We start from the raw sequence: 20775 nt of genomic DNA on the forward strand, positions 1-20775 counted from the left end.
CAGATGTTGGGGATCTGCATCAAGAGCATATATGTCATGGCCTGAAGTTGGGGAGTGTGCATCAGTGTGAAACATGGGAAACATGGGTATTGGAAGGTGGCAGCTGTGGGAACTAGAAGCTTAGTGTCATAGAATTCATAAGATCTAATACTTCTATCACATCTATCACATCACCACCAAAGTGGTGAACAAGTGGTTTGTGTAAACCCCACATTACCGTCACCCACAGAAGACCGACTGATCCGTAACATCTTCAGCGTGAAGAACCATCAGATCTGGTGGTACTGAGATCAGAATCTCTGTTTGAAGATTAATGAATGAAATAATATATGCTTTAATAGATTATGACCTGAATCATTCACAGCAAAATCTCCAGTGTTAAATTAACACTAGAGAGTGTCTATATGGGTCCACACCTCTGAGTGTTAAATACAACACTGTTGAGTGTTAAATTAACACTTTTGAGAGTGTTATATGTTTAAAAGTAACCTAGTCAGTTTTGAAGATTAACAAAGGCTAACACTGAGCAGTGCTGATTTTCTAACACTGGAATATTTCTAACATTTTGAGTTATTTTCCAGTGTTAGAAAATCAGCACTGCTCAGTGTTAGCCTTTGTTAATCTTCAAAACTGACTAGGTTACTTTTAAACATATAACACTGTCAAAAGTGTTAATTTAACACTCAACAGTGTTGTATTTAACACTCAGAGGTGTGGACCCATATAGACACTCTCTAGTGTTAATTTAACACTGGAGATTTTGCTGTGTTAGTGATGTCAATGCTGTCAACTGTTCCTGCATTATGAAGCCTAAACATTACCATCTTGTTCACTTTTGGAGCCTGAAGTGAACATAAATCATTGTAAAACATAATTCTCTGCAAAGCTGTTGTTAAAAAGAAAAATGTTAATAGAGGCAGCATGTTTTTTTAACCAGGCTGTAGGGTGGATGGTTTTAAATGGGAGCCTCTGGTGGACGTTGGAGGAACTGCCGGTTTTGTCTCTTCAGCACTTGCTTCAGCTGGATTTAACGTGTCCGTTTCTGTTTCTATATAAAATACCAGATGTCTATGCTGCATTTCGACTTTTCCAGTAGGAGAAAACTAAACACCATGGTATGATTTTTCACAGGTGAGTACCTCCTGTGGGACATCTCACTGTTAAAATATCACAATAAATAATAGTCATTTTAACCCGACTAAACTGACTTAAATCTTGGTTTACGTAAACGAAATAATTAAAATAATGTAAATTCATGAGAATTATATTTGTCTGTTGAATCTGTTACCCATTTATTAGACCTTCACATCTGAGCTACAGCTGTCCAGTTTTCTGTTTAGCCGTTTTGACGACTTTGAGCCACGTGATTGACAGGTCAGTACACGTGTTGAAATAATTACGTTATTTTAATTTGATGTTTACAAGCTGCAGGATTGTAAAATAAATATTAGGCAATATATTATTATACATAATTATATAATAAGTTAAAACATTTTTTATTTAAGTAAACGTCCGGTTTCGTAGACAGCGCTGTAGCATTTGTAACACATCCAAGTGCTTTAATGGTGGTTTTACCCTGTTTGGACCTCTGCCTTCATAAGATATCCCGGAGCAATATGTCGGTCCAGTGACGCACCGTCCTACGCCGCCCCGCTGTGGACGCGCCTGCGCACGACACTAAGCTGCCATGGCAACCGGGGTAGCTTGTTTCCGTGATTTAGTCCGAAGAGAGAAGCGGAGCCGGTCGTTAGCAGCATGTTGGTCAGGGTAGTTAGCTAGTTATAGCACATTAACCGACTAGTTAACGAGTTAACCTGTCGCGTGATGACAGAGGGGTGACTTCTCGCGGTGTCTGGAGAGCAGCAAGCGCGCCATGACCGTCCGATTCAAGGTAAACAACGCAACAGGTGTTAGCATTAGCAGCAGATGCTGCACAATGAGTTATCCTGACCCTCAGTCTGCATGTGATAGCAGAGGAGGGATTAATCTGGATTTAATCCGATGAAGTCAGACCATCCAAATCATTCAACACAATATACACCTCACTGCAACACCGAAAACACGTCGACCTGAAGCTGTTTCGCTTAAGAGTGCACCATATTACTGCTTTTATTTTGAAAGATGATTTTTCAGATAAAGACGTGAAGAACTGGCGCTGAACTGTTATAAACTGCAGAGTTTTATTTTGAAACTAACCGGTGGATGTAAGGACCTTAAATCTACCTGCACAGCAACAAGTTCCAATATTTATATTAAAAAATAATTAATCTATTGATGATTAATTGATCAGCAGTTTTTTCAATCATACCTTGTACCTGTTTCCATCCTGTGAGCCTTTGCACCTCTGTGTCTTTGTTGTAGAGTCAGACTGAGTATCAGAAGAGCTTTGGTGTTTCCCGCTCCAGAAATGCGTCTCCTCAGCGCTGCATGCCGTTGGCTGGTCTTCGCTCCGATGAGATGGGTAAGAAACACGAAACCACCACAATAAAACAAACACAAGCTGCACCTGAGCTCTGACATGAAGTGGTTGAACACATGAGATGTTCGTCTGTCAGGTGTCAGCAGGGAGCCGGGTCTTCAGCGCCTGAGGAGGCCTCTAGGCCCAGCTCAGTCCTCCACCTCTCTGCTCCATCCTCCAGGTGATGAGCAGCAGCACTCTCTGGCTCACAGAGCAGCGCCCTCTGCTGGTAGGAACCTCATGCTGCTGCTGCATAATGAAGGTGTATATGAAGTAGAAGAGGCTGCAGATCCAGCTTTGACATCCAGCTGTGGCACACGTGTCTTTAATGTGAGCGTCACACTGGAGTTCAAGGATGACTGCATTCAGTCACAAAGTCCTGTTTACCTTCATTGCTCTTTCTAACAGCCTCCACAAAGAGGCCAATTTGAACAGCAGGAGGAAAGCAGAAGTCGTTCACACTGTTCTCTGACTACAGATTAAGCCTGAAGTTTAGTTCATTTTGCTAAAACAGCTTTAACTAAAAGGTCAGACTCTCCAGGATGTTTCATTTGATCGTGTTTGTCTTATCAGTGAAAGAATGAGCCGGAAATTTTGATGATTCTCAAACTGCCAGGTTTTAGGAGCCACTCAGCCCACAGGAGGATGCCCTCCCCAGAGCCCAATCCACCAACAGCAAATCCCGGATCCCCCACAGAGCCGGAAACTCCAGCCGGACCACGACCTGCTGAGGAACCGGCAGCTGATGGAAAACCTGGTGAGTAAATACATGGAGCAGCAGCTACGTGATGACTGATTCAAATATCATAAAGCAAAGAGAAACTAAACCAGCTCCAGATGACCGACAGACCTTTAATGTTCTGAATGTTCAACACGCAGTTTCATGTTCTTTTTCTCCTCAGTGAAGCCCCGTCCCCTGCAGCCTGACAGCCAACCACAGCCCAGCCAGTCTGTGACAACAGCAGCTAACGGGCAGCCAGCGCCATCAGGGGCTGAGGTGAAGTCTGCAAAAACTGACAAATCCTCATTGTTTCTTTGAAGACTATCCAACAGCATGTCATGTTCTTGTCCTGTAGATTGATTATGCGCTGAGACAAAAGGTGGGGCTGAGATCAGGAGGTCAAAGGTCAGGAGGGAAACACTCAGAGTATCACAGACAATTTGGATGGAAGAAGCCAACAGCCGCTGCTGCTTCGCCCATACTGACTGCAGAGCAGGTGAGACCAGATGCACACCTAGGTTTGAGCTCCCACAGATCCAGGTGTGCTGCTGCAGAGCAGGCCCACCGACGGCTCATAAACCAAACATGCGGTGCTCCTCAGGTGTGACCTGGACGTTACCCTGAGGAGCCTTGTGTCCAGCACACTCCGATCAATAAAAACTGCCGAGTGCAAGAAAAATAAAAACTGTAAATATATTTCCAGTAAATTAGTTCGAGATCATAATTTCAAAGACAGTGAGTTTCATAAAAGTCTCAGCCAATCAGAGTCATTTTGTAGAGTTTCTAACATGCTGCATTTTTTGTCTTGTTTTTATTAGTCGTTAAATTTATGAAAGCATCTTATTTTTAAAAGTTGCAAAAGTTTATCATCTGTGTACAACTGTAAATAAAACACAGAAATAAAATAAATAGAAAAATTAAAGAAAAAGAGTAAAAAAGTTAATAGATAATATTAGGAATTATGCTTGTTTCTTTGTGGTGCATTTAATGATAAACGTACAGTTTTAGTGAGTCATTTGAAACAGTATCTAAATAAATGGAAGCATTCATAAAAGTAAAATATTCACATCAAAGAAATGAAATGAATTTCTATTCGTAAAGTTTTTTATTTCACAACCGGAACTGAAATAAAATTAAGTCACAAACATTCATTTCTGTAACATTTTCTGATCAGATCAGTCGCACATGAATGCCACAAAGTGCTGATACTGTGCAAATCAACTGTTTTGTATAGTTTTTTACTGTGGTAATCATATGTGGTTGTCACAGATTTTACCCTTTGATGAATATGCCACTGCTTACTCAGAGTTTCTGGGTGGTTTGATAGCACACTGTGTACTGCTGTGCACAGCAGGGGTCAGCACCGAGCTTTAAACACAGATACAGGGGCGCAGAGTGAAAGGTGGAAACGAGATGATCACACCTGTGGATGCTGTGGATCTTTTCATTGATTGATTATCACTTCTGCTCTCTAGGTGCTGCACTCCAGCAGCCGGTCTGTCCCGCCCTTCAAGATAAACCCTGTCTCCATGAAAACAGAGTATCAGTGCAGCTTCCAGGGTCTGGCGCCACCTGCTGGCCCCCGGCTTCGGAAACACCTGGAGGGTCAGAGAGTCCCGCTCTTCCAAACATACAAGGTACAGATGTGTGCAGATGTGAAGACCTACTTAGTGTAGTGAACTATGCCCTGAAAAGTCACATAGTATTTTGAAGGTCACACACCAACCTGATGGTCCTCTGCCTGAAGGTCAACAACCTAAACCTCTGCTTGGCACAGGCAGTGTGAAAGGTAGAGGCTCAGCTCGAGGCATCCTGATGCTGATTTCTGCACTTTATACTTTGGTTAATGGTGTGTTTGGATCCTCGAGTGTTTTTGGAAACCAAACCAGTTCATGTCTTTTTTTTTTGTCTTATATCTTTGAGTTTATATGTAATTCTGCAGTAGGAAGACTTTGCCCCACATTCATTTGCTGTTCTGCAGGCAAGACGATTCTTCTTTGTGTCCCGCCAAGCGTCAACCTCCAGGGCTGACTGGGTTAGATTTTATTGGTTTTGTGCAGGAGACTAGGAGAGAGAGAAGAGATGAGGAGTATGACAGACAGAGTTGCTGGCGAGGTGAAGAAGAGTGTCAGATAGGCAGATAAGACTCCATTACCAGTGTGTCACAGTTAAAAGCTCTGCTTTCAGAACAGAAGCGGGAGAAATGAGACCTGTGAGTGTCAGTTTCCAGGAAGTCTTGGGCCATAAATGAGCAGGAGTGGTCATGCAGAGCAGACTCCAGGTCAGTTAAAACAACCCTGAATGCATTCAGTGAGGTCGGCTCTGTGAAATTTTATGATTTCTGCGTGTGACTCAAGCACAAAGACCTGTAAATGTGATTTTTTTTAAGATTTGAGTATAATGGCACTTTGTAATGGATGTATGTCAGACTAAGAAAGTCACTGTAAATAAGCAGAAAGCAGAGGTTGAGTTGAGGAAGGGACCAAGCAGAGCATTTTGACTGTGTACTCTATTTTCATATTTTTTAAAGCCTTTGTTCCCAGAGGCATTTATACCATTACTCATCTTTAAAGCCATTAATCAGTGATGGTGTAGGTTTAAGTGTAACACCTCTTTAAGCAAACAGCCACAGCTGCTGATGAGCTGCACACACACATCTGTTCTGTTTCAACCTACAGACCACCAGGAGGAGGAAGGAGGAGTCACAGAAGAAGCCCCGCCTCCAGCGGGATGCTCTTCAGAGAGATATGCCCCCTCCGCGCCAAGTGCGGAGAGGATACAGGTGTGTGTGTGTGTGTTGCTCATTTTTTGTGCTCATAAACTAATTCATTAAATCGTTTGTTTGTGTCTGGCAGGATGTTAACAGAGTATGAGTCGAGCTTTCGTTCTCCCCTCTGCAGGATCCCAGAGGGAGGCGGAGCCATGGACAGCGCTGCCCAACAGGTCAGGATCCGGCGAAGCCGTTCACAGTGCTCAGCCTGTTTCACACATATTAATTTATGTATAGTTATGCAGGTGGAGACGCTATCAGACACTGACCAGAGGTCATAGCAGAGCACAGAAGAGAGAGGTTCAAAGTTTGTTTCTTACCTGGTTATATGGAGGACCAAAACCACAAATTTACAGAAATAAAGCCTACAAAATGACCCAATCACAGTGCCCATCCTCTAACAGTGGGCCCTCTGCTCACAGTGCAGCTCAACCTTCCTTCACAGAGAACACCAAAGCTTGTCGGGCCTCCAACGGTGCCTTGTTCTCTGCACTGAGGAGAGCTCATGTGACAGGTCTGAAAGTGTCTGGAGATGCCTGAAACCGTTCCCATTCATCTCTGTCTCCTTATCTTTCACACAACCTGTTAACTGATTTCCTGAGTCAGGGTCAGATTGGGTGCTTGCTCTGCACTGTTACACAGCTTCCCCTCACTCTGAATTTGACATTTTCCACCATCCAGCAGCGGACAAACACACCGGAGGATTTAAAATAACGTGTTTAACATTCAGTGTTTCAAACAGTATTTAACCATGTTTAACTGTAAGCCCCAGTCATTAGCATTGATCACTGATCACCCTCAATGCTGCCTGAACAGAGTGTGTGTTTTCCTGTTTTGTGTTTCTGTGTGCGTGCGTGTGTGTGTGTTTCTGTGTGCGTGCGTGTGTGTGTGTTTCTGTGTGCGTGTTTGCGTGTGTGTGTGTGTGTGTGTGTGTGTGTGTGTGTGTGTGTTTGTATGTTGCTGATAGAAAACCAGAGTGCTAGTGTCAGCAGTGAAACCACAGAGCTTCATTTCAGGGAAACATGTCAGACTTAGTCATACACACACACACACACACACACACACACACACACACACACACACACACACACACACACACACACACACACACACACAGGTATGCTCCTACCAGATGGATGGAAAGCGTTGTCACAGCAACATGAAACACTTTAAACTCTCCTGTTTCAACTGAATATTTCCTGAAGCTGTTCCTGCAGCTCCATCCATGCTGCTGCTTTGCTGCTCTTATAGTGAGCTCCTGCTTCCCCTGCAGAGAGCATCTGCTGCCTGATGGAGGCAGTGCCCAGAGTCTGTGGTGCAGCTGGCTTTTGGGCCGCTCCAGCTTTGGGTGTTGCTGGTCCATCAGCTACAGAGAAGAGTGAAGTTCTTTAAAGATCTGAAGTGAAAGTGAACGTGTCCACTGCAACCGCTGTCTCTATGTCTCATGCCGTCTTTTTAAATCTTTGACGTTTCATTCGAGCTTCTCCTGTTCCTCTTCAACCTTGCGGTAGCTATTTTGGCTTTTCCTACTCCTCAACCAATCAGCATTCAGCTTACACAGCGCAAGTGGGTTTCTGGAGAAAAGGCCTTTCTGCAGGCAAGTATCTACAAAAACACGCTGCACAAAGGCCTAACTGTTTGAAGGATGGGTGTGGAGTCCAGTGATAAAGCGTTTTCACCATCACCATCTTTTCTGCACACTTGCTGGCTAACTAGTTGTCAGTCAGAAGTTTGTCTGACACTTAAAAAGACCAAAACAACCGGAATTGACTTTATATTTGATTCCAGGGGCATCAGACTGATCTTTGCTCGTGGGCAGCATGCAGCCTAGTTTGATCTAAAGTGGGTCAGACCAGTTCCATTTATAAATGGAAATAACCCACACACGACTACAGAGGTGCTTCAAGGTCAAAATGTACACCGATCTTACAGCGTCGGGCACATATTTCTGTCCCTTTCTTTAACATATGTATTGCATAACTGGCTGTAAACAGCAAGCATTTACAAAAGTCTTTTAATGTGGTTTGATTGTGAATTTCCGCCCTCTTAAAACCAGACCTCCACTCTTCACAGGAAACTTTGTGAAGTAGCATTCAGGAGTATATTTTTGAGGGTTTTGTCTAATAAAGTCATTAGAAGATTAAAGCTACCTGTGCTGCAGATTCTTTCACACAGAAACAGCTGCTCAGTGAAAATAAGATCAGTGAATCTGTGGGAGGTGTAACCATCTGGTTAAGCTTTCCAAGCCTGCGGTGGCCTTCAAAAACTTCCAGTGTGTGCAGGGAAGTTGTCGGCTGGCGTCACAAGCTGTGAATTCATCAGGGCGACAGTTGTCAGAGAGAGGTGCAGCGTCAGGCTTACTGGTGCTGGGTTGCTCGGTTAGGTTCAGACTGGAAACATTCTGAGGTTTCAGAATAGGGTCAGGGTTATCCAGGGTTGGGCTGGGGTCAGGGTTGGGTGACTTTTTACAAGAATCTACTGTGACACATTACACAATCAGAGCAGATCAGCATCTTTATTAGCAGCTTCATTGTTAACTTTTGATCCCAGCATGATCTGAGAAAGGCGGAAGAACTTTTGAGCAAATGCACATTTGGTTGCGCAAACCTTTAAATCATTTCCCATAAATCTGCAGGAAACTTGTTGTTCAGCACTTCCCTCCTGCTCACTCATTAATTTGCTAATGTGCCAATCACGTGCACCAACCAACACACTTTCTACGAATTTGTGTTGTCTTTTGATCCACTCTATTCCGATTATTCACACATGCTCTTGTTGCCTCATCATGTTGCTGCGTTCCAAGTAACTTGGGCATGATTGGACTGCAGCATTCACTGTCGAATCTGTCAGGCTGCACAATATAGTCAACATGCAAGTATTTAAATTTGTCATCTTTGTATAACTTTTAGGACAGAAGGGTTCATTGGAGCACATACAGATCTGGAAATGTTTGGACTGCTGACAGAGTTTTCTGAGTTTTTATTATACCTCTCAGAGCACATATGAAACAATCAGCTGAAGCTGAAGTGCAGATTTATCAGATTTCATGTCTCTAAAAAGGCTCAAAAGATGTGGAGGGTCTCAGGATCAGTGGATGCAGTATGAGCCAACAAAAGAGGACACCACACTGAACATGTGCCTCTGTAAAGTTTAGCAGTGAATGAAAGGGACTCAGGCATGGCATGACCCTATGTAGTTTGAGCTCCTCTTTGTACTCAGATTGCAAACTGTAGAATTTTTTGAGGGTCTAATGTTGTTGGTAGTCAAAGACAGCAGAGGGGGATGGTCTTAGGATCCTTTACATGAAAAAAACTCTTCAGAATGTAACACTGTCAAGCTTTAGGTATAATAGTTCAAGACTCTTTGAGAGGTACCAAAGTCACTAATGGTTATTTCTATACGTTGTTGAATTTGTTTGGGATCCAGTGGTTCCTGGTCAGTCTTGTTGCTTTAACCTCGTCCTGTGTAGAAACACCTTGATAACAGTGTATTTGACATCAACAAGAAAAGTCAGGAGGTGCTAAATCATTAGGAAGCTGCCTCAGGCAACCCTGACGCTCTAAAGGCAGTCTGGTGAGTAACTGCTGGACTGAAATTATCTTCAGCCAGTCTTAATGTAAATGTATAAAGTGTATTAAGAAATATTGTTGTAGCTGCTGCTTTTGTTGGAGCTCCTTTAGAGTGACAATTAGAAAGTTCTTTCCTAACAGGGAATATTTTTGACATAATTTTTGCATCCGTCTTCAAAACCTTTTGCTTTATCCCTGCCTTTATCCCACTGTGCAGATGCTATAGAAAGGACTGATGATGTGACATGATGCATTTCTTGCTTATTGCCTTTTTTAGAAGGCAGGATAAAGCTGCCGAGGCTTTGGCTGCTTACGGTTACTGCTCAGACTTAAAGATCATTTGTGGTCGATTGTATGCTGTCACGGAAGTATCTGTCCGTGCTGTTTAAAGCTGTGGTTCTTGTTTGATAGCTGTGGTGTGTCAGCACTACACCACAGGAGTTCAGGGATACAGAAGCTTCCACTAAGACTTTAACTGATGTGTTCCAGTTAGGATATTAACACCAAACACCGTTACAGTCAGTGAAGACTACCTGACTACCTGACAGTCACAGCTGAGACAGTAACTACGCGCTGTGGTCACAAACAGCTGCAGTTTTCTGCTAAACACACAATGCTGTATCTCAGCCTTTTTATGTGGTCACAGACAATGGAAACTTTACTTCAAGTAAACAGAGAAATTATCCAGAAAAAAGAAATCCCCCTCTGTGACCATAAGGGGGTTTCATAGCATTCCTATGCAAACTTCAGAGTAAAGAAAACAATGTACAATGGCAGCAATGTTAAAAGTTCATCAAATTAATCTTGTTAAATTAATTAACCCAGTTAACATCCTTGAGGTCACCAGGAACCTGTCAAGTGTTACAGTTAAGTTTTGTTTTAGCTGCATGCTAAATTAGCACATTTTTAAAAACTAGATATTAACATTTATTTCAACTTTAACGTTTTCTGCTTAAAGCGTTTCCATATGCGTGTTCAAAGCCTTGCAGAAATGGCTGGAAGTGAACCCTAACCCTAGATAGGTTGGCGGTGACCTATGTGTGTGGAAGTTAAGTTGAAACCACTCCACTCTGGTGTTTTTTACTTTTCAGTGGCATAGAAATATGGGCTCAAATTGTGGTCATAAATATTTTGTACTTGTTTGTAAAAAATATTTACACAAGTTGCAATTTTTTTTTTTTCGTTAAGGTCTGCTTACAGATACAAAGCAAAATACTATGTGTAAAACTCTGCGCTCAAGTTCCCTGGCTGTGTGTGACTTTCAACTTGCAAGCACAAATTTTGACCCAATTTTTCTTCCTTTCAGCTGATTGGTCAATGTCATGTCAATCACAAACTTAACAATCCAATCAGAGAACAGATGGATTTGGCTGTTGGTGGAGTGCTTTCCTGAGCTTCAGGTCCTGGAAGGGTAATACAGTTTAAATCTGGAGGATCTCTATATTAATACAGTGGTCCCTCGTTTATCGCAGGAGTTAGGCTCTAAAAATAATCTGTGGTAGAAAGTGCTTTGAGCACGGAGCATTGAGTTGAAAGGCACTATAATAATAATATTAATAATGGATTGCATTTATATAGTGCTTTTCGAGACCCTCAAAGCGCTTTACAATTCCACTATTCATTCACTCTCACATTCACACACTGGTGAACTATGTAAGTACCAGCCCATTTACCATTCATGTCTGGATTATATCATCTTTATTTTGATTTTTGAAAGTGGATGAAGTCATGGGAAGAAAAGTGCACCACAGTTTGGTCGTTTCCTCTGAGTGTCTGACCTCTCAGGACGTTACAGAAGAGTTCCACACCGACAGCCTCAACCTGGAGGATGAATCCCAGTGAAACAATCACAACCATTTTCCTGGTCTCGCTCCTCACCTGATCTTCTGCTTTCAGTATTAGATAATGTAAATTTTTCTACTGAAAACTTCTAGATTGAAGTAGAAATGAGAAAGTGCAATAGCAGATAATAATAGTTACAGCAGTGATAGGGTAGGAGAGGGGCAGTACTGATTGTCTTATTCAGGAGTCTGCCCTTGATTTCAGACCACTGTAGCATATACTGAAGGGCAGAAGTTTGGGTAGGCGATGTTATGGACACTCCCTACAATCCTGTAGGTTTAAATGTCCTGTAGTGACGTCAAGGCTGCTCCTGAGATGTACTGAGCTGCAGGAGATAAGTCTTCCTGTTCTGAAGCTGCACTGTGACTGAGGTAGCGACTGCACATCTGTAAACGTTGCTAAGGACTTTGGCCGATATTCCAAATTTCTTCAGCAAAGTTAAGTCTGTGCTGTGATTTCTTTAGAAGCTGCTGGATGCTGCAAGACCAGGTGAGATCACACATGTACATGCCTTGATCTTATCTGCACTTAGAGAAAGGTTATTTTCCACCTGGCCTCCAGTCTTGCCTCATCTCTGCACAATGACTGTATTGTCATCCGCAAACTTCATAATGCTGGTGTCAGACTCACCGCGCACACAGTGTTTACAGTTCTGATACTCATACAGTTTCTGACCGACTGGCGTCTGTGGCCAGTTATCTGAAGTTCATTTAGATAATGCTTTAAAACAGCTATCCAACTAAGTTCTTACGGGAATTCAGTTACAGTCTTAACCTCCATGAGCTGCTTATTACAGCCAGCAAAAAATGTCTGGAAATAAAGACTTCTTCCTTAGAAGGTGGGATGATCCATTTATTTGTTTCCAGGTGAAGGAGTTGAGGCAGAAGGCGTTGTTGTATCGTCATCGCGCCTGGGGGACCAACTTTTCCAGAGACCATCTGAGCCAGCTGGTATCCGAACACAATGTTCTGTGGGAGCCGACGGACACTACGGTCTCAGCTAATGACCCTGCCTCCCCTTGCTTTCCCCCCGACTCCTCACCTGACCGCCACAGCTACAGCACTTCCTGTGTGGAGCCCCTGGACCTGGCTAGGTGAGAGATGCAGCTGGTTAGAAGTAAAAGAAAGAACTGAACGCTGCTCTGTGCTGATTTCTGTCGTCTGTTCAGTCACTCCAGTAAGAGATCCTCCATCGCAGGCTCAGAAACACAGCAAATGAGCAAGGACACACGAATAAAAAAACAAGCCGTACCGGGACCTCCTGCTGAACGCCGTACAGCCTGGGGGGAAGAAGAAAAAGAAGATGAAGAAGAAGAGGAAAAACAGGAAGAAGAAGAAACTACAGATGAGTGAGTTTCCTCTTTACAGTCTCTCTTTTCTCTCACTGTTCTCTGTGAAAGGATAGCGGAGTAATGGAGGGACTGTCTCTACTGGATTTGACAGATAATCTCAGGAGTTTATTGATAAAAAATGAGAAAAAAATAGAAGAAGAAATTATTTTAAAAGGTCAGATTGAAGTTTGAGTTATCCAGAAAAATAAAGGAAATAAGCCTGATGAGGCTGGTGACAAATGAAAGGAAAAACCAGGATAAACTGTCAGAGATCCTGGATACTCGTCTGTTTTTTTTCCCTTCAATCTGTCACCTCTCTGTAGATGAGAACACACTACAGCCAATCAAATGCAGCACCAAGGAATGACATCATCAATCATAAAGACCAGGACAGACCCACAGGTTAGATGAGGTCTGCTGCAGCTGGTTTAAAGGTTCAGTCGTCTGCTAGCATTAGCTGGTTACTTCACATGAAACCGACGTGACGTCTGAGAGGAGACAGAAGGGCCTCGATTCAGCTCCATTTCTGCTGAAGAAAACAGTGACTCAAAAGTTTGACACTCAGATCAAAGCAGCCTCGCTCATTCTCAGGAACTGTGTGTGTGTGTGTGTGTGTGTGTGTGTGTGTGTGTGTGTGTGTGTGTGTGTGTGTGTGTGTGTGTGCGCGCGCGCGCGCGCATAGAGAGGAAGGAAGGCTGCCAACTCCCGAGATAAAAATGAAGCCGGTTCAGAGGACTCATCACGACCTGACCACCCCTGCTGCTGGTATGCAGACATCTTTCCTTCACATTAGATAGATAAATTTCATATTTAATAAGTAAATAGATGCAGTGTAACCTGTAACATTAAGCTGGTTCGAGTCGAGTTCGAGTTCTGTGACCTAATCACATTTAATCTGGCATCAACTGCATGCAGGTTAAAAAGGTTTTTTACCAGATCTTAAACCCACTGGCTCCTATCTGAGCTTTTTATTTGCTTTTTAAGTGTTTGAGGTCCAAGTCGTCAGGAATCCAACACCAACCCTACCAGTTGTAGAAAAGCAGAGTGGTCATGTTTTGTCTCCCGATTGCCAAGACCTGGGAGAAGAATATTAACTAAACTGAAATTACACATTCTGAATGGATTGAAGTTCATCGGAATCCATGAGGAAAGACCAACACGTAAAAAAAACCTCTGATATCTGTCAGCTGTAATTCTCATTCTTTTATCCCAAAGACTTATGCATATTCCCATTACTTACTTTGACATTTATCTTTTGTTCTACTGATGGATTTTATTATTAAACATGACCAATGTTTCAGGTAATGAAGTCAAGTAGTCAGTGTGAGCCAGAAGCTCAGTTTATCACAGTTTTTTTTTTTGCTTTTAGGGCTGTGTGATGTCAAAGAGCCTATATACGAAGGGCTTACCAATCAGAAGAGTGTGTTAAAGGGAGAGGAGCTAAAACAGAATTTGTCAGACAGAGAATGAACTGAGGGTCCGCACTAAGGCCCTGTGTAAGATAAAGAAGGATTATTGTGATCTGTGAATCATGCAAAGCCACGCTGGTAGAGTCATAAATAAATTGGTGTAAATGAGCAGATGTTACTGCCAGCACATAAATACATTAATGCCTGTGATTGTCCTGCAGGAGGCGCTATATTGGTTGGGAAACTGAGGAGTACTGATGGCTCTTCTCCACTCAAACATCAGGTAGTGATGAAAGTATAGATCATCTGAACTTAAATGATATCGGCTTGTGACACTGATGTGATTCTTTCTGTGTTCAGAGATGTGGGTCGGCTGTTTCCATGGCAGCAGGGTCAGAAACACCAGCCAAACGTAAGGAAGCGTGGTCAGACAATATCGCTGTCTCCTATAGCCCAGCCCATGACCACAAATCAGCCTCCAGCCCTTCGTTTAGACCAATCAGGATGAAGCAAACACTTTCACCTGCTGCAGCGCCACCGCCTCTTGTCCCGGCCCCGCTGCATGGTTTCCAGGGCACCCTGAGACACCCGGACTTTCAGCACAACGGTGAGCATCAGAACTGGAATTAAGGCACTTGATTGGGCTGTGCAGTGGTGTGGAAAGACCTGGAGAAAGCCACCAGTTCTGTTACTGAGCAGTTAGAACAGATTTAAAGTACAAGCTCATCAGCAGGCAGGATTGCTCTAAATAAGGTGTCATTTTATATAAACTGCCTCTAAGTTTTGATTGGTCACTCAGTCTATTAGTATTCCTGCAGCCTATCAGGATCAAGTTGTGTTAAAGGGTTGGAAGTGGCCTCCAAAACCGTGTTAGGATTAGAGATCATCGTCTTCTTCAGACCTCTTGCCATGTTCTTATCCCCTCAGCAAGCGGATGAGACCTCAGACCTTCATACATACGATTCATAAACTGTTCATAGTTCAGTGAGGAGTGATCATTTGGAAGAGTTCAACTTGATTTATCTCACAACAGAATTTAGTAATAAACTCTCCAGTGGTTAGACCAGGGTGAAGAAGAGATGGGGAGGGAGGTCTCAGTCTGACAGGCAGACTGATAGAAGAGTGCTGAGATTGAAAGCATGAAGGCTCATTGGCTCACAGGATGTGAGGGAGACAATGATTAGACTAAACCAATGATGTCACCATTAAGTTTGGCAGTATGGGAAAAAGAAGAATAGACTAGCAGCTGAATAGCCAAGTGAGCAGGGAGGTGAGGGATTACAGGTCTTCCTTCATGAAATTACACATAAGGTTAATCATTAGAGACTGTAAATTAAAGATGGAGTCTCCACTTTGGAGATTTAAATGTAGCATTCTGGCTACCACGTTGTTGTTCTCTGTAGCTGCAAGTGACTGTGTTTGAGCAACAGGTTGGAGTGCTAAGCCAATAATTAATGCTGGCTAGTTAGCATAGACTTACTCATCAAAACTGGAGCTCCGAGTTCTTGGACGATCTTTTGGCACAGTTACAATACAGCAGTCATATTATTGGTCAGATAATTGTATTAAAAATAATACAAAAAACATCAACAGCACAAACATGGTCTAGAGGTAGAGTTCAGTGACTCCAGTTAGATGAGGTGAAGTCTAGCAGACAGCTAGCACCTTTCAATCAATAAAATACATGCCAGTCAAAGAGGCCAATATAATAGTAATAATAATAATAATATAATTAAAAAAATAAAATAAAATATATATATATATATATATAATAATACAGACTGTAGGCCTTCAATTCAACCGGGGTAAGCTAAATAAAGGTTCAGCTCCTGTGGATCTGTTATGAAAGAAGACAATAGTTACAGAGATAAAACAGTGTTTGTATCAGGCTGTGAACATGTTTATTTCTGCTGTAAACAGATTTTTATCATGTGAGCCTGTGTTGACTGACTGACTGACTGCTGGAGCCTCAAGAGGAGTTGGAGGAACTACATGCTTTGGCAGTTTTTGAGTAAACATGAAAAGTGTTACATTTAATGTGGAGAGCGTGGTGTAACACTGGCACACTTTTATGAATTACTCCTCAGTCCTGATTACTTGTATGCATGTAGTCCTTACTACATGCATTACTGACTATATTAATTTCTGTGTGGATAACACCGTACCTACCAGGACTGTACGGTGTTTCTCCAACAACAAACCTTGGATTACCCCAGAAATTAAAGCTGTCCTCAAGCAGAAGAGGAGGGCCTTCAAATCCAAAGACAAAGAGGAGTTGAAAAGGGTGCAGAGAGAGTTGAGGGGACTGATAAGGAATGGGAAGGACAGCTACAGGCAGAAGATGGAGAACCAGCTTCAGCAAAACAACGTTGGGGAAGTCTGGAGAGGCCTCAGAACCATCTCAGGCCACAAACAGCAGAACTCTCTGCCTGGGAGGGATGTGAGGTGGGCAAATGAACTGAATCATTTCTTCAACAGATTTGATTCAACCATGAGACAGTCTACAACATCGGCTGCAGACTCACCCACCCCCACTGCTGCTGTTCCACCTCAGACACTTCACACCTCCTCTATTCACCCTGCTCACTCCTCCCCACCCCCAACAACAGCATCCAATACACACTCAACACAAGGCTCCAGCCTGTCTCTCTCAACCACCCAGGTTAGGAGGGAACTGAGGAGGATTAATGGCAAGAAGGCAGCGGGCCCAGATGGCATCAGCTCGAGGGTCGTCAGGTCCTGCGCGGACCAACTGTGTGGGGTGATGGAGCACCTCTTCAACCTGAGCCTGAGGTTGGGAAGAGTCCCACAGCTCTGGAAAACCTCCTGTGTTGTACCAGTGCCAAAGACTTCACGCCCCAAGGACCTCAACAGCTACAGGCCGGTGGCTCTGACATCCCACCTGATGAAGACCCTGGAGCGGTTGGTCCTGGCTCAGCTTCGGCGCCTAACAAGCTCATCACTGGACCCACTTCAGTTTGCCTACCAGCCTGGCATTGGCGCGGATGATGCCGTCATTCACCTCCTACATCGTTCCCTCGCTCACCTGGAGACCGCTGGAAGCACTGTGAGAATCATGTTCTTTGATTTCTCCAGTGCCTTCAACACTATTCTTCCCTCGGTTCTGAAGGACAAGCTGGTGAACTCTGGAGTGGACCATCACCTCACTACCTGGATCCTGGACTACCTCACCGACCGACCACAGTATGTGAGGACTCAGGGCTGTGTGTCGGACAGGGTCGTCTGCAGTACGGGGGCCCCACAGGGAACGGTTCTGGCTCCGTTCCTCTTCACCATCTACACTGCAGACTTCTCCCACAATTCCACCCAGTGCTTCCTGCAGAAGTTCTCTGATGACTCTGCACTAGTCGGCCTCATCACTGATGGGGACGACAAGGAGTACAGAGGACTGACTCAAGACTTTGTGGACTGGTGCCAGCTGAACTACCTCCAGATCAACGCCAGTAAAACCAAGGAGCTGGTGGTAGACTTCCGCAGGCACAAGCATTCTCCACTGCAACCACTGAACATCCAGGGTATGGACATTGAGGCTGTGGACAGCTACAGGTACCTTGGTGTTCATCTGAACAACAGACTGGACTGGACTCATAACTCAGACAGGAAAGGGCAGAGCAGGTTGTACCTGCTGCGGAGACTCAGGTCGTTTGGAGTGGAGGGCCCACTCCTGAAGACCTTCTATGACTCTGTGGTGGCTTCTGCTATCTTTTATGGTGTGGTCTGCTGGGGCGGCAGCATCTCTGCTGGGGACAGGAAGAGACTGAACAGGGTGATCCGAAGGGCCAGCTCTGTTCTAGGATGCCCTCTGGACCCAGTGGAGGTGGTGAGTGACAGGAGAATGGCGGCTAAGCTGTCATCCCTGTTGGACAACGACTCCCACCCCATGCAGCAGACTGTGACAGCACTGAGCAGCTCCTTCAGTGGGAGACTGCGGCACCCACGGTGTGGGACGGAGAGATTTCGCAGGTCTTTCCTCCCCACTGCTGTCAGACTCCACAACAAAGACTTTAACTGAACAAACACACACATCCACACATGTGCAATAACACTAAGTGCAATAATCTTTTCTGGCATCGTTGTATTTTTACTCAGTTGTATATAGCATTCGTATTCTATTTTTATCTTATTGTATATTTTTATTCTATTTTATTCTACTGTATATAGTATATTATTTTATTCTATTCTGTACAGCTGTGTACTGTATTTATTCTTATTGTATTCTAATTTTTGCCTCATAACTTTTGCACTGTCCACTTCCTGCTGTGACAAAACAAATTTCCCACGTGTGGGACTAATAAAGGTTATCTTATCTTATCTTATCTTATCTTATTATACAAGCAGCTCCTCCTGCTGCAGACAGGCGGATGGCCTGGCCTTCCCCTCCGCTCCTCACTTCCTTCTCATTTTCTTTTCAGATTTCATTTTTCTCAACAGCTCGGATTTCATATTGAGACCTGAACACAGGGAAAGATAGTGTACCACAGGAGGCAATCTGTGCGTGTGTGTGTGTGTGTGTGTGTGTGTGTGTGTGTGTGTGTGTGTGTCTTTGCTAGCGACTGATCAATGAATCTGGTTGTTGTGCATGTTCTTAGGTGAGCTGGGGTTGAGGTTCAGGGAGCGTCCGTGTCCGGGCGGAGGCTGTGGCTCAGACGAAGGTGAACCAAATGTCTTTTAAGATAAACTCCTTCTAATTAAAATGACAATTATTTGACTTTTTTTTTCTTTTTGCATCTGTTACCCAGACGACAGGGTCTCTGTGCTGTCATGGCGCTCTGGAGCCTCCTGCTCCATGGCGTCTGCCGTTCTGGAGCGCGCTCAGAAGAGACGGGAGGACTTCTGGGGGAAGAGATGACCCAGCATGTTTTTTAATGTAGTCAGGATGAGGTTTTTATAGATTAATTTAAATAAGAGCGATAATCGTGTGTTTTATTGATTTTACTGTAATCCTTTGACCTTTGAGAGAAATACAAATGAAAATGATAATACACTGACTCAATTTTGTTTCCTTTTACTCGACTTTCCTTAAAACTCCAGGACTTTAAAACCTTTGAAAAAATGTAGACATGTTGGTGTGAAACAGGCATGAATTCTTCCTCAGGTTTTGAGGGAATGAGGTCAGACCGGTCAGTCGGACAAAAGTTTCCACCAAAGTCGTGACAGTGACACACTTTGAAGGGACACACAGCGACAGCTTATTTTAGTTCCTTATGAACACAACTGTACATAGATTCAATATAATTGAGTTCAATTTTATTTACATAGCGCCAAATCACAAACAAAAGTTGTGCTTTTTATTTTAAGGTAAAAACCTACAATAACACAGAGAATTTTATTTTTTTGTTTCATGTTTTGTTACTAATAATAAAGCTAAAAACATGAAGTTTCTTTTGAGGTTGGCATGAAAAAGGTTCCTATGAATCAATCATGTTGCTTTGTTTCCTACAGGTCAAATGTCTGATTTTATATTAGTCACTTTCATTAAACCAGGAAAGAACAGAAAAATTCCTGAAAACCTTTTTTTTTTTCCACACCTAGTGTCTCTTCTTTAATGGTCTGTTCCTCTGTAAGCATTGAGGTGATGTCACCCTGGGAGGAAAAGCAAATATTTAAATCACTTCCTTCAGTCAGAGAGGATACAATACCGAGCAGCTTGCTTTGTACAAACACAATGGATATACCAAAACATCAAACAAGCGAATAGCAGCTACTGAATTCCCCTCATAACAATGTACAGCACAGAGCAAACAATGTAAAGCTGAAGGAGCGTGTGGGCGTTAGCTCTCCTGCGATGTCATCATACTTTGTGAAAGTCCTGCACAGAGGAAAAATAACCTGCATGGTGGGTAATTTTTCCTCTAGATCAGATTAGAGCATTTTTCCCTTTTTACTCATTGGGTCACTGGGTAAGATTTAAATAAAAAGTGATCCAATAAAAAAAACCAAAAAAACACAATATATATTTTCCAGCCACTTTATTAGGTGAACCTAAAAAAATCTTAATTGTCTCATTTAGGCATGTAGAGATGAGTTCAAACTGAGCATTGGCATGAGGAAGAAAGTGGCTTGGTTGGTGGTGTCATACGCACAGGTCTCAGTGATCTGCTGGGATTTTCCTACATGACCATCTGTAGTGCTTACAGAGTAAGGCCTGAAAAAGGGAAAAATATCAGCAGCAGTTCCCTGGGAGAAAATGCCTTGCTGATGTCAGAGGTCATTAGAGAAGCAGCAGCAGAGACCACATCCGTTGGCGAAGATCACCCTGCAGGGCTCCCTTGTCACTGACAAATCAATACCGTAGGAGCATGCCGTCTCTCATGGCTTTTGGTTGCTTAACCTCTAATTTGTGAAGTTCCAAACATGGAACTTGAAATTAGATTTGATGTCATGGCGTCTGCATCCATCAGTGTGTGAAAAGTTACGCTGCGACACTGAGACGTGTGGCATGAACAGCATGAAAGGGTGGGTACATCCTGCTGTATATACAGGGAGTGCAGAATTATTAGGCAAATGAGTATTTTGTCCACATCATCCTCTGCATGCATGTTGTCTTACTCCAAGCTTTATAGGCTCGAAAGCCTACTACCAATTAAGCATATTAGGTGATGTGCATCTCTGTAATGAGAAGGGGTGTGGTCTAATGACATCAACACCCTATATC

At 43.3% G+C, this 20775-nt stretch overlaps 1 protein-coding gene across 6 annotated transcripts; it reads left to right on the top strand.

Moving 5' to 3' along the window:
• Window positions 1–1007: 1007 nt before the first annotated feature.
• mdm1 (Mdm1 nuclear protein) lies at window positions 1008–19113 on the top strand. Of its 6 annotated transcripts, XM_076875774.1 has the most exons (17): window positions 1008–1131; window positions 1300–1374; window positions 2362–2461; window positions 2556–2687; window positions 3075–3215; window positions 3361–3455; window positions 3535–3675; window positions 4655–4816; window positions 5858–5961; window positions 6035–6122; window positions 12227–12453; window positions 12529–12708; window positions 13373–13455; window positions 14321–14382; window positions 14460–14706; window positions 18710–18772; window positions 18860–19113. In XM_076875774.1, the coding sequence occupies exons 3-17, from the start codon at window positions 2428–2430 to the stop codon at window positions 18967–18969; spliced, it is 1869 nt and encodes a 622-aa protein (XP_076731889.1). In that variant the 5' UTR covers window positions 1008–1131; window positions 1300–1374; window positions 2362–2427; the 3' UTR covers window positions 18970–19113. The 6 variants fall into 6 exon arrangements, with proteins under 6 accessions (XP_076731889.1, XP_076731891.1, XP_004566513.1 ...); XM_004566456.5 differs by lacking the exons at window positions 1008–1131; window positions 1300–1374 and adding an exon at window positions 1671–1891; XM_004566457.5 differs by lacking the exons at window positions 1008–1131; window positions 1300–1374 and adding an exon at window positions 1671–1891 and having other exon boundaries at window positions 6080–6122.
• Window positions 19114–20775: the final 1662 nt, after the last annotated feature.

The sequence above is a fragment of the Maylandia zebra genome, linkage group LG17, assembly GCF_041146795.1.
Source record: "Maylandia zebra isolate NMK-2024a linkage group LG17, Mzebra_GT3a, whole genome shotgun sequence".
Classification (NCBI taxonomy): Eukaryota; Metazoa; Chordata; class Actinopteri; order Cichliformes; family Cichlidae; genus Maylandia; species Maylandia zebra.

Excerpts from the sequence above, each read along its gene's own strand:
- mdm1 (XM_004566456.5), top strand. Across the intron at positions 6,123-12,226 it reads TGGACAGCGCTGCCCAACAG|GTGAAGGAGTTGAGGCAGAA; the intron begins GTCAGGATCCGG and ends ATTTGTTTCCAG. Across the intron at positions 12,709-13,372 it reads GAAGAAGAAACTACAGATGA|AGAGGAAGGAAGGCTGCCAA; the intron begins GTGAGTTTCCTC and ends GCGCGCGCATAG.